The sequence below is a fragment of the Lepisma saccharinum genome, chromosome 1, assembly GCF_977018435.1.
Source record: "Lepisma saccharinum chromosome 1, izLepSacc3.1, whole genome shotgun sequence".
Lineage (NCBI taxonomy): Eukaryota > Metazoa > Arthropoda > Insecta > Zygentoma > Lepismatidae > Lepisma > Lepisma saccharinum.
The window spans coordinates 123420947-123435510 of NC_139229.1; the positions used below are offsets into that span (position 1 = coordinate 123420947).

The window sequence follows — 14564 nt, forward strand, 5'->3', positions numbered from 1 at the left end:
TTCTCTGGCAATCAGCCAGGTGATTTCCGGAAAGGAATCCGAGCTATGTCTAGCTATGAATTCCATATCGAAAGTTGTACTTTAAATTTAGATATGGTCTTCTTTTTACAGTAGAGAGATAAATGAAAGCTATAAAATATGATTAATGTAACCAAGTAATGTATTTTCATTGATTTGAAAAAAATTGGGAAAAAGTCGAAAAAGGCCCAGGCAAAAAAGCCGCGGAAAAAACTCCCGTTTTTTTCTAAAAATACACGGTTTTCTCCGACCACTTCCAATTCTAATAAATATAAAACTTAAGATTTTATATATTTAATAATATTCATATTTCACGCCGTATTAAAAAAATTACCCCATCATCACCATCGAAGAAAATATACGAAGGTAAGATCTTCTTTCAAAATAATTTTAACTGTCTACACGTTCACATACGGACAACGCATTAATAGAGAGTAAGTAAACTTCAATAAAGCAATCAAAAGTGTTAAACACCAGGTGTAATAATATGCACGCAGCGTTTGTTTTGTTACACTCTTGTTTCCGCTTATCGGAAATCTCTTTTCGAAAAGATTTACCATACTACCCTGCGCCGCTGAAGTCGGATTCACAAGGAGGAAGAAAAGTGTTCTCAAAGACTGAACAAGAATTCGCAACTCTAGCAAATCTTACTTTGGCTCATGCTTTTTGCATGGTCTAACTAAACACGATTACAAAAGACAAATTTTAATTTGTCACGAAATTGGCAACCACAATTTAACATGTCCATGCAGCTTGGTCAGATGTAGCACCCGCTGGGCCAGAAAGGTGAGACAAAGGTGCATGATTCATTCTCCAGCTGATGAGCAGACGAGCAGAAAATTACAGCCTGCTCTACCCGAGTGCTTGTTGCTGGTTTGAGGAGGGGGAGGGATGCGAGACTGTCTACAATGCTTTTTAACTCTTAATTTCATTCATCTTTACTTTTTGGATATGAATTTAATCATTCATTTAGCTACTGGAAACTGCAAAAATATGTTCAACTCCTCACGCTGTACCAATGTGTTTATTCTTTACAAATAGGCATATACGTACGATTTCAACAAGAATATTAAATGCAAGCTTCACAAAGGAAGTTCCATTTGTTTCTTACAAAGTTCTACGTACGTTTTCTATGTTCTATGTTTTTCACTCACTCACTCATAGGCGTGCGTAGATCAAAAACCTTGATGAAAATTCAGTCGGGTGAAGGAAAACCTCATTCCATCACATTATGATATTGCATTGATGGGTACAAAACAGGGGCGTATGTAGTGTGTGTCCAGACACACCGAGAATCATGATTTGCAATTTTAGGCGTATTGTATATATATAAGTACAGGAACATAGAAGGAGCATAACTCTGACGAATAAAGCATCTGAGAGTGTTATTATCAAGAAATTTGCTAGAGAACGAAGCGGGATAGTTATATTTTGTAGGAAATAATTCACACCCCTCCCCCGTAGATATTTGGAACTTTTACCGGCTTAAAAATACTACATTTTCTTTAAGAGAATATAATCATTTTATAACTGGGATAAGATTCCTTTTCACTAATTTTCTGGGTGAAAGTGTATAGGGGCATGGAAGTCCGGAAGGGGGAGGCAAGGATGAACGTCAACCTAAAAGTACATAATTCACACTTTATTATAATGAGGATGCGGGAACTTGATAATTTCCAACTCAAATGGTGTTTTTTAAGGGGACAACACTCTAATGGGGGCAATATGACTCGTTTACCCCGGAAAGAATACTTTGCTTGTCCCTTCCTGGAAAAAATCTGCGGACGTCCATGATTAGGGATGGCAATTGTCACCCTTGCGTCCCGTGCACAAGCCTATGTTAACTCACACTCAATCACACACAAATATTTCTGAGGCTTAAATCTAAAAGGGCCAATATCTTATTTTGTTGAGAATGAGACTGGAGTGGAGCTCAACTTCCATGGATGCTAATTTTCTTGTCAAAAATGTACAAGTTGAGTTGGCAATAGTTTCAAACCTAAAGTATTTCCCATTCTATAACCAATAAACCTCCTGATACCCACATTTGGTTAGTAGACCACGGAGCATTACGTACGTACTTACATAGTAAATACAGTATATCAGAAACCAGTAATGTATAAATATGATTATTCGAGTTGAAAAAATAGTTAATTATTACAGCGGCATAAACTAATTTAAGTTTATTTAAGTTTATTGAGCAATTTTCACACCGATAGTACCCCTGGGGGCATTGGTGCATGTACATTACAAAAGACATGTTGACATCGCACATATATATATCTATACATCAATTTGGCAATTTTTTTAATAATAATATAACATAATATAATAGTAAAACACACAATGACAAATTATTTGTTGAAGTGAACTAGTGCTGTAAAAGTACATGTTATATAGTGTATACAATCTAAATTTATTTTATAAAGTTAGTTAATTCTTGAAATTCTTGAACTGAATATAATGTGTATTCCAATAACAATTTTTTCACTTTACTTTTAAAGATTGTGGTTCTCTCAAAATTTTTGTAACTTTTTGGTAATATATTGTATAACTGGATGCCTGAGTAAAAAGGTCCTGTTTGGAATGCAGTTAGCCGAACTTTTGGAATGTGGAAGTTATCTTTTTGTCTGGTATTGTAATCGTGAGTGTCTATGTTCCTTGGATAGTTCGATTTTGTTTCGTGTATGAAAGTAAGTGTTTCAAGTATGTACAGACTTGGAAGTGTTGATATACGTAATTTTTTGAAAAGCGGTTTACATGTATCAGTTTTATGTGCATTTGCCAAAATACGCAATGCTCTTTTTTGAATTTTAAAAATCCTCTGCGATTGAGCCGAGTTTCCCCAAAATTGGATACCGTACCTCAAAATACTTTCGAAGTTTGAGAAATAGATATTTAGCAAACATACTGTATTGAAACTATTTTTTAAGGTTCTTAATTTGTAACATACGGTGTTTAGCCTCTTGCATAAATGATCTATGTGAACTTTCCAGTTTAGACACTGGTCTATAAATATTCCAAGAAATTTTGTATTGTTAGTAGCTGTTATAACGGCATTCCCTACTGTGAAATTATATTGCTTAATAGAAGAGTTTTTGGCTCTAGATACACCAAATTTTATTATATTAGTTTTTTCGTTGTTCATAGAAAGTTTGTTTGCTGAAAACCAGCTTTGTAGTTCAGTAAGAGCTTCTTCCGTTTTTTGAATTAATGTTACATCGTTAACAGAATCTACCAAAGCCGTAGTATCATCAGCGAAAAGAGTAATTTGGGCGGTATCAACATTTGCTGGAAGGTCATTTATGAACAATAAAAACAACAGGGGTCCTAGTATCGATCCTTGGGGGATTCCAATAACCACATCTTTCAATTCGGAGTAATATGTTGTTTGCGTCCCATTATTGGATATGCTATTTATTGCAACGCTCTGTTTTCTATTCGATAAATAGGATTCTATTAATTTGTTTGATAGACCGCGGATTCCGTAGTATTTTAATTTCTCTAGTAGCAAGTGATGATTCACACAGTCAAACGCTTTTGATAAATCACAAAAAATTGCAACAACAGAATACGTTTTGTTTATGGAGGAAAGAATATTATCAATTACATAAAAAATGGCATTTTTTGTTGTTTTCGATTTCACAAACCCATTTTGTTGCTTTATGAGTATCTTTTTATCTTCTGCATACTTTATTATCCTATTATAGATTAATTTTTCGAAAATTTTTGAAAAAATTGACAATAAGGAAATTGGTCTGTAGTTTTCAATTTTTGTTTTATTTCCTTTCTTATACAAGGGTATTACTTTTGATATTTTTAGACAATCTGGGAAGCTGCCATTTTCCATACACTCGTTAATTAATTTAGCCAAGGGCTCCTTAATGTACGTGCAAACCTCTTTGATCACGTTAATCGGCATTGAATCTAGCCCTGTTGACTTTTTGTTTTTCATATTTCGAATTATGTTGGAAATTTCTTCGTCTGTAGTAGGGGTCATATAAAAAGAATGCGTGAAAGATCTTTTGACGTTATTTAACTTTTCTTTGTATGTGTCCGTTACGCTGATGTTACGTTGCAGGTTAAGTGCTACATTAACAAAATAATTATTAAAAGTATTAGCTATTTTTTGCGGATCTGTCTCTATTACATTACCTGTTTCTAATATGATATCTTGATTCGTGTTCGTTTTTTTACCTGTAATATGATTAACTATTTTCCATAGTTCTGCAGTTTTGTTTTCTGAATTATTCAACTTTTTATCAACATATAATTGTTTGCAATGTTTTAATGTTTTCTTGTAATTTTTGTTGAACTGTTTGTAATGATCTTTAAGGGTAGGGCTGTTTGCATATTTACTCTGTTTATGCAATGATCGCTTTAATTTGCTAAGATTTTTAATTTCCTTGGTTATCCATAGGCAATTGTTTTTGTTGTGAACTCGTGCTTTTTTTATGGGAAAACATTTATTAAAATGGTATCTTACAGTATCAAGAAATTTTTCGAATTTCTCGTTTACGTGTACAGCCATATTGTTTATAAAATCCCATGTTTCTGATATAAGCGCTTTTCTGAATTTTGAAATGTTCTCATCATTGTTTGTGGGTCTGACAAATCTGAATTTTGCGCGTGGTTTATGATTTCGCTTGTCTTCTATTACGTTTACCTTAATAAGCTGAGAATCATGGTCAGAAAAACCTATGCAAGTTTCTACTGAATATTTATTAACGTTTATATTGGTAAAAATATTGTCTATTGTACTTTTTGTTTTTTTGGTGATTCTAGTTGGAGTTGTAATTGTATGAAACAGACCAAAAGAGTTCATTACATCCAGAAAACTATTTTTTTCTGCAGTGTCTTTAGCTACATCAATGTTAAAATCTCCACAAACAACAATATTCTTTTTGGAGCTTTTTGTTACGAGATTTAGTAATAATGTTAACTTATTTAAGAAGACATCCATGTTTCCACTAGGCGTTCTATATATTGATATTATGCATAAGTTGTAAATAGCTATTTCAATTACTGCGCATTCGAAGTCTTGTTCTACAGAGAACTCAACAGCTTGTTTTATTTCAACTACGTTACTTTTAAGTTCATTCTGAGTGAAAATTAAAGACCCGCCTCTTATTATATTTTGCCTACTGTAACTAGATGCAATACATAAATTATCAATATAATTAAACTTTGTTTCATCTTTCGCTAACCAGTGTTCAGTGCAACAAAAAATAGTAATTTCATTGTTGTTTTCTTTTTGTTCCTCGAAAAATATATCTATCTCTGACGCTTTTGATATCAAACCTTGAACGTTGCTATGAAATATGGTGATAGTTTCTAATGCTAGGTCACTGCTCGACGGATTCTTACCTCCCCTTTCACCCGATCTCCCACTCCACAGGACTCACTTGTTTCGGTTCCTCAGCTGCATCCTGGAATCCTCGCAGTTCGATAGCCGGGGGTGACGTGGTGTTGGGGTGGGGATAGCAGCAGACACTCGTGATTCACGTTCGACACTTATATTCTCATTCACAGATGCATTTCCAGGAATTTCCTGCGTTGCCATATTTCTTTCAACGGAACGCGATCTTGCATATTCTTCGCACTGTTGCAAGGAATAACGCACACCGTTAACAACGAGATGATCGTAACGAAGGAACGCACTGTCACCGCACTTCCTGGCTTCTTCGAGATGAGGTTTTAGCTCGTTTCTAATCTGACGCACACGATCAGAGTAATGCTCCGAAACCGCTACACCGCACTGTTTGAAACTTTTAGATTTCATCAGTATTTTCGTCCTGTCTTTGAAACAACGAAGAAATATATGAACACAACTGGAAAGATCCTTAAAATGTATAAAATGTATTTCGTGCTTTTGAGACAGGCCTTACCCGCTCCTACAACGGCGGAATGCATCTCTTATATCTCTCTGTATCTCTCTCAGATGATAATCATATGATAATGATAATCACTTTACCTAATCCTAAGCATATTCGTGGCATTTATAATGACTAGGGAACGGATTTTTAGGATCTAAAAAACTGAAAAATATTACCTTTTTATGTTGTAAAGACAGTGGAAATATTATGTAGCTAAAATACAAAACTATTTTTATTCAAAATCCCTGTGAAGCAAATAAATAGATACCAGTGACACATAATCTTTATTTATTCTAAGCATTTTGAATACATAAACGTTTATATCAATATAATTTACACAACAATTAATTAATTTTGTTATTAATTAATATTACGGAGTGTAAGGGGTGACCTTCCACGTAGAACACCCAAATGTCAACCTCACTTCCACGTTAGTACACCCTGGACTGAAGACTAACGATGCTCTGGCGACTGGCCCCATGGCTAGTATAATTTTGTTTGTATTGTTCTCTTCTTTTGTCCTTATGTGTGTTGAGTGCCCCTTTGCAGCCTCAGCTTTTAACGAAAGTCAGAACATTTTAATATTTTATGATTTTAGTTCTGCAACGTTAGAGTTGTGATTTGTAACGATAAGGGGCTGGACCCCGTATAATGTGACGGGTGCAAAATAGCGTTAGTGCTCACGCACCCAAAATTTTAAATTCAAATTCAAATTCAAAAATAATTAATATTACATGTGCAACGATAGAATAAATAAAGAGGGGAACCCCCGAAGCAGCCCGCCTCCACCCGCCTACATTCGAGGGTATGCGCTTATGTCCTGGTGCCTTTAAATAGACCAGGACGTCTTTTGCTCTGAATTTATCGGTTCCCCACTTTGTTTTCCTTTCTTTATTGTTTTCTTATTTATTACATACAATTACATACATGTACATCAAACAAAGAAAAACATAAATATATATATATATATATATATATATATATATATATATATATATATATATATATATATATATATATATATATATATATAATAAGAATAGACAATTCAGTTACATAGCTATATTATTTAGTTATTATCTGTCTCTTCTTTCTCTCCAAGATTGTCCAGACCATTCCGGTGTCCCGAACAAGTCGTATTTATTGTTTTATGTCATTTGCAAATTGATATTATATATTTTTAATATTAAGGGTGTATGTTATTTACGTACATTTTCCATAAGATATTAACATCTGATTTTAAATAGATAAAATTATAATTAATATTGCAGAATGATATGACACAAAGAATATGATCACACTAAATAGTTACAGTATAATAATTACATGAATTAAATACAACGAACACACATTAAGTTACTGTTAGTTGGTTACTCAGTTTAATTATACATTTTCAATTAGATAAGTATTTCAATAAGATTCGAGCATTATATAACTTGCGTTTAAGTGTATTGGGAAAAAACTGGTATCCAGCAGCAATTAGGTATGGGATGTTTTATGCCAGTTTAGTGTGCTAACTATTGAAAAAGTATTGTGGTTCTTCGGGAGTTAAGCTCCCGGGAGTAAGAGGGAGGTTTGTTTAAATACGAAAAAATAGAGGGTCTGTATGTATTTGTATTACTTTTGTGGCTACTTTGTTTAATTTATCATTTTTATCCCAAGAAACTCTAAATTTTCAAACATGCTTGTTAGTTTAATTTATTTAAGTTTTAGTTAGTTTTATCTGGGCCGAATCCTTTAAATGTAACGCTAGTGGTCTTCTCCAGGTAGACGTGGTGGTCGGGTTCTCCTCCCTCTAAGCGCCGCTTCCTGTCTTCCCGTATTCGCGGTGAAATTCCAGTGACACTGGCACGTTAGTTGCTAGTTGCATTCTGTTGATTATAACGAACAACAACAAACATATTTTCAAATAGTCCATTCAAAATCCACGCAGATTATATATCTGAAAGATTCTTCATTGTTTTGCAAGGCAGTTGTGTGAAAGTTTCCAGTAATTCTGGATTTGCAGATAAGAACCCCCAAATCATTTTGTAAACAACCATATTTTAATAAATCTTGAAGTATCGCAAAATAATTCATATTTTATGCATTAACTCCAACATGTGCGTTTACACAAAGTAATTCGGAAACTTTATTAGGTCTGTAATGTTTAAAATATGTACATTTTAAGTTCTTTCCCTAAAAATATGTGTTACGTGCTGAAGGTAAAATGATGCATTTTTATGTGAAATAAGACTTCGCATATTACATTGCAGCCAATTGGTCTGCAATCCTACCGAATGTGGTCGACTTCTGTAGCAAGTGAAAAAAAAATGTTTTTAACTAAAATTCCGCTTCCTAATTATGACGTTTTTTCTTGTGCACTTTTGGGTTAGAATATAGCAGCAGTTGGTGCCATTTTCTTCGTAGGTTGTGATGAAGAACAGAGACATTAAACATAAAATAAACTGACAAAATACTGAGACTGGAAAGGGGGATGCTAAACGCCCAAGATTTGGGGTAAATTGTCAAATATCTGCAAAACATGGGTCAATTTCAATAGGCACCGTTATAGAAAATTATATATAATTTGTGTTTCTCAGTGGAAAGGGACGTAGAAATTCGTTATAATAGTTCCAAGATGGCGGAATGTGGCCACTTTGCTCATGAAATTGCTATTCCCGAACCCATAAAGTCAATCACAAATTCGAATTACTGCCTTTTGCTAATTTATTCTTCTCTCCCGAAATTATCATTCTGGACAAATATTTATCCTAAATTTTCCTCCATTAATTAATTACATCTTAGAGTTTTCTCTACGGCACACGTTGGCAATTAAAACTACTACAAATACGTCGAAACATAGAAAACCTAAGGTAAATATGTTTTACAACTTTCGATTTAGAAGTTTTCAGAGTTAGAATTGCGTGACTTTTGAAACGCACTGCATATTAGATTTTCCCGTAAATGTAAAGAGAACGCTGCATTAAACATCACGGTCGTAGTCTTTGTACCGAAGTTCACACATTGATAGGCAATAGATAGGCAATACACATAACGCCATGCTGGCTAGCAAGCATTTCAGAATGTAGGTATCACTTTTCTTATGCCTTTGGCTGTACATTTAAGGTAAGGAACGGACATCACCTCCAACTGCTTTCTCTTTTGCTTTCATCGGTCCGTAATCTAACCGACGTTGTTAACATGATAGGAAAGAAAGATGACAAAGCCAATTCAATCATAGAGTCTCTAACCCGTGATTTTTACACACAACATTCTAGTTTCTGCACGTCATCACTCCTCTAATCCAAATCAAATTTATCTTCCGCATGGAAATTGTAGAACAAGGGAAGACAAAAGACTAACTATTCTGTATAATAAATACCTTCACTGCAGTTAGACCACGCCCAGAACTTCCAACTATTTGAAACATTATCCTGTCTTCGCGTCTGCAGGATGTCTGCGAATAAAGAGAAGGTCATTACCTCGTTCAATGCCGTTTGCCTGGCGCACAGGTATATAAATGCTTGCACCAACTTCGATCGTTACTGCAGTTCATTTCAGGAACACAGAAGACAATACCCTCACCAACCATGAAGGTAAGAAGGATATCGAGTATAGTTTGTGCAGGATAATTGGTCACTAAGGCAAAATTAGAGAGATTATTTTGGAAGCTTAAAACATTCAGAGGAACTTTACATGTTTCCAAGTAAAATAAAAATTTGCCAATCCCAATTATACACAATATAGAGATCGACTTTCTTTACCATTTGCCCTTTAATTATAGAAATACAATTAGTGCAGAGTTATTTGTCTAAGCAACATGCAAATAACCTTAAGAATCAATACCAAATTTTGTTGCAAAGGCTTCCTACTTTCAGACTTATTTCTTCGTACATATTACCAGTTATAAAGAGTAAATCTACTTCAATGTTTGTGTTATATATTTACTTCAAATGAAATTATTTCCAACATATTGAATTCCACGATCTTGTCAAAATTGGGGATAATACAGTATCTTTAACTTAGTGAGATATGTTAAATTCTGGTTAATTAATAACTTAGCCATTTTGCGTCTCTGATATGGCTGTTGAACGCACAATGAAAGCTCTACCTCATAAATATTAATGAGTTTCTCCTTCATGTAAGATGAACAGATTGCAACAAAAGCATTTCTCGAACCACTTAACGTTTTACTATCTCTATATATAACACTCCTGCATACTATTTGCATGTGTACAGGAACAAGAAATTAGATATACCGTATATGTTAGCACGAAGTTTAAAACTTTCAACCAATGTTGTAAGATAGTTGGAATTTATACTTTATATTAGAAGTTCTTGTAACTCAAAATTTGACCAACTATCATCAGCAATTGAGGAAATAATGACAAATGTTATCAGTTAATGAAAGTAGTGGTGTGGTAAATGGTGATCAAATGAGTCAAACTAATTGCACTTCAAGAGTATGAAACTGGCAATGAAATCATAATAATGTTTTCATGTTCCTCACAATCCACTCTAACCTTATGTATTTGTTATGGATGCATCACATTAATCAGCGTAAATTAAAAAAAAAAAGTGCTGATATAACATTGTTACATGAATGCATTTATTAATATTTAAATGCTATGCTTGTATAATTAAAAATTCTACTGATAGAACAAGAAGGCTTCGAAAACTTATTACTACGTTCTCTCACCTCTTTACTTTCAGTTCTTGATTGTTCTTCTTGCCGTTGTGGCCGCCGCTTCTGCAGGCGGTTTGATTTCTGCTCTGCCAGGAATCGCCACCTACAGGACCCTTGGTGCTCCACTGGCTGCCCCTATCGCCGCTCAAGTAGTCGCTCCTTATGCCGCTCAATGGGCTGCTCCTCTCGCCGCTCCTTACGCCGCTCAATGGGCTGCTCCTCTCGCCGCTCCTCTTGCAGCCCCAATTGCTGCCCCAGTTGCTGGTGCCCCGTAAGTTTATGCTATTGTTAATACATTAAAAATATACACAGATGTGCAACGACAGTTATAAAGAGAGAATTATGAGTGAGCGGTTCTACATTTAATCTTGATAAATGTATTTTTAAAGTAGAATTGATTTTTCTAATTTACAAGCATGATGAAGTAATTCATTTAGAAGAGAAGTGTACATTAGTTTTTATTTTATTTTGCCTTAATAAAATGCTTTGTTCCGATGGTTGAAAATAAATGTAGATAGAATATAATGATATCCACTTCTGAAGATATTAAATTATTTTAACATGAAATCCTCAATATTTGACATTTCCATAATTGTGAAAAATGCACTAACACTATGTATTATTTCGTTTTTCTAGATACGTAGCTGCCACCAGAGGCGCTGTCCACACTGCCCCCCTTCCAGGACATCTTCTTGGCAGCACACACATCAACACCGCCCCAGCTCCAGGAACCATCTAAAGGGTTGATTTTATTTTCCGCTGTTGAATTGGAGTTGTAAGAACACAAAATCTTCAGTATGTAAATAAATAAAATATTCAATCTAATGTAATTATCTATTCCTTGTTTCCTTTCTCAATTGGTGAAGAAACCAGCTTCGCCCATAAGTACAGAATTTCAGAGTTTGCAATCATGAAAGTATCATTTGGCTCAATTAATTTTAGTTCATGCAAAATTTTTAAAGAGCTACAAGCTTGGCATTTTTAGAAATTAGCCATATGTCGTGGAATTTGCATGAGAATTTGGTCCAGGGTAAAACTTTCTTGTCTACTATATCCCCTTAAACCCCCAAATTACGAATACACAGACACGCGCGAACACGCATACACACACACACACACACACATATGTAGTCTATAAATATTTGTTACTTGTAGAAGCAATGTTAATCTCTCAGTTTAAATCAAAACCTGAGGTTACAATGTCCTCCAAAGCGAACAGATGCGATTTACTACTCTTTCTGTATAGTTGTAGATACAAGAAATGCAGCCATTGTATGTTAAACCAAAAATCTTTTAAATTCACTATTATGTCATGGAATGATTTTAAACTATGATGCAAATTTTGAAACCCTATGTGTTTTTAAAAGAACATAGTACGTTTTTCGATAGTCTACTGTTTTTTACAGATACCTTAACAAGGATGTATCTTCACTTCAATCGCAACAACTCAAGAAAACATAAAACTGTCACAAGAAAGAGGTAAAACAGTGCTTATTGGTTTCCTCATAATAATTTCTAATATGTTCATTGAAAATTCTTCTTACCTTTTATGAAGAAATCTTGACAGTCTTATATAAAGTACTCCCACACTGCTATTATTTTAAAAGTTGATTAATTTTAATACAAAAAGTTATGCAACAATTTGTCTTACTTTATGTTGCTTATCTGCTGATGAACTTGATGAATAGGACACTGGAAAATACACACAGGCTCAAACCAGTACTTGAACCTGTAAACTTTGTTAGTGAGATAGGAAGTCAACCGCTCAATCATGCAACTAAACGCACGGCTACGAAATTAGGCGGGTGGCAGAAGTTTGCGCTGTTTCCACGTCGGAGCACAACCCCATGTGTTGGGAGGTTTCAGAGAATGGAAAATCTCGTTGTAGAGTTGGTCTTTGTAATCCATATGATACAAACTGACAGTATTTGCTAGAAAGATCAGGGATGAAACAAAAGTGCCAGGAGAGAGGTCGGACTGACGCTCAAACTAAAAAACGCAGCCCGGTTGACGTTGCCACACAGTGGGGGGGGGGGGGGGACCAGCTACTTTTGTGCCGCTCTCGCATCTCTTTTCTAACATGTGGCATCAGCGCAAATCTACCCAGAAGCTTATTTTCAAAATCATCGAAGTAATATTCTAACAGAAATGAAAATAATAATAAACATATTTGAACAATAGCACGGTATAACTGAAAGTTCTGCAGTATACTTGCGTGTACCTAGGTATGTTGCTAAGAGTAGAAAGTTGTCTAATGAACAATAATTACACAAAATTATAGATCTGTTACCATTCAGTGTTATACGTAAGGCATGGACGTGAACTTGTGTGTCACCTATTTCATCAGTTCATCATTCACCCACAATGTTGTAATTTAAACTAGAGATGTAGTAAAGTGATAGCCGACCTCAGTGACAGAGTAGCTAGCACAGCGCGTTACGACGCCAGGAAAACTCGGGTTCGAGTCCCACCATGGACTTGGGAGTTATTTGTGTGTCCCTTCATCAATTCATCACATCATTATTCATCCTCATCCTTGCGATTAGCCAAAAGTGACAGAAAAACGACTTTAAAATAACAAAATCATAATCATACTAAAGTGACGTAAAATAACGAAAATTAAAAAAATAAATAATATATTCAAGCTACAGAAAATTCTTAAACTCTGGATTTTATTTTAAAATGCGCTTTCCCTGCCAACGTCTTTTTCCAATAATCGAAATACTTTTCTTTCACGCTTCTCACTAACCTAACAATACTACTAAAGTAGATTCGTCCGTGCACAATTCACATGAATATTCGAAGAATTTTAGTACTTCGACATTTATGAGATAAATATTTTTCGCTGTGTTTTGATAATTAGCTACAATTAGGAAAGAAGATAATCTATGTTAAGTAATACTTGGGAACGTAATTTTAACCACAAGAATACTAGATGTTTAATGGTAATTTTCGTGTGCTTAGCCAGTATCTCGAAAACGTTTCTTTTTTGAGCTGTAGCGAATATTGGTAATATAATTTTATCTGCCTGTCCTTCTCTGAACATAAGATAAAAATATATTTGAATACATTCATTTATCTTTTGTTCCAATCTGCTACCTGCAACTGGGTTGAATAAAATGTCAGGTCTTTCTAAGTTTCAATGTCCGATGTTTGTTGTCCATTGATTCAATACGTACACACATAAAATATCAAATTAACTCAATTATTCTTGACCTAAGTGGCCAAGGGGCGGTAAGCGAAACTTTGTAAATTAATACGACGTTTAAATTTGCAACGTACAACAAATTTTCATTCAAAATGTGGCGAAGGAGGTGAAGGTGAATGAATGACATAAAAAGCTAGTATTCCTACCCGGTCCTGTTCTGGAAGAGAATTTCATATTTTGTCACTGCTAACACTTGGATAATGTTTGCCTGTTACGGTGTTTCAATTGAACCCGCATATTTGTTCCAATTGTCAATGTGATTACTCCGTTTCCTTTTTTTATTATTATTTAATCTGTAAAAGAAATAATACACATTGTCATTTAAAGTTTCTCTTCTTGCATGGTATATTAAATGAATAGTCCTCCCTCGTTTTGAAGTGTGTTATTCACATATACTTGATTGGTTTGGTTTGATTTGATGTTTTAAGTCCACTTTATGCACAGTAAGGCTAATCGGGACTGGACCTACAGTTTAAAGTGAGATCCGAACCACTATGTGCCTCCACCGGGTATCGAACCCGGGACCCCTTGATTAGAAGGCAACGACGTAACATACTTGAAGTGAAAGTCAAATTCCCTGATTTTCTCCCTTTAAGTATTTCAAGTCTTACGTGACAACATGGTGTTGGGATTCAAGAATAAATAATTCACCTTTTCTCATGAATTAGCCAAGACAAATCTATAAGAAAATATAGTCACGGATATTCCTTTTAGAATTCCTGAGATTATCGCGTGTGACACTCTTGTGCCGATGATAGTAAAGTGTTTTATATTATTTTTAATGTGCCTTTAT

The 14564-nt window shown here is 34.6% G+C and overlaps 1 protein-coding gene across 1 annotated transcript; it reads left to right on the plus strand.

The window, feature by feature from the left end:
• The first annotated feature begins 9438 nt into the window (after positions 1–9438).
• On the plus strand, positions 9439–11386 carry LOC145987802 (uncharacterized). The gene is made up of 3 exons (XM_083122512.1): positions 9439–9472; positions 10590–10834; positions 11200–11386. Exons 1-3 carry the CDS (start codon positions 9467–9469, stop codon positions 11300–11302), a joined length of 354 nt encoding a protein of 117 aa, XP_082978638.1. The 5' UTR covers positions 9439–9466; the 3' UTR covers positions 11303–11386.
• The last annotated feature ends 3178 nt before the right edge of the window (positions 11387–14564 follow it).

Coding starts and splice junctions, on each gene's coding strand:
- LOC145987802 (XM_083122512.1), top strand. Junction 10,835..11,199: donor GCCCCAGTTGCTGGTGCCCC/GTAAGTTTATGC, acceptor TCGTTTTTCTAG/ATACGTAGCTGCCACCAGAG.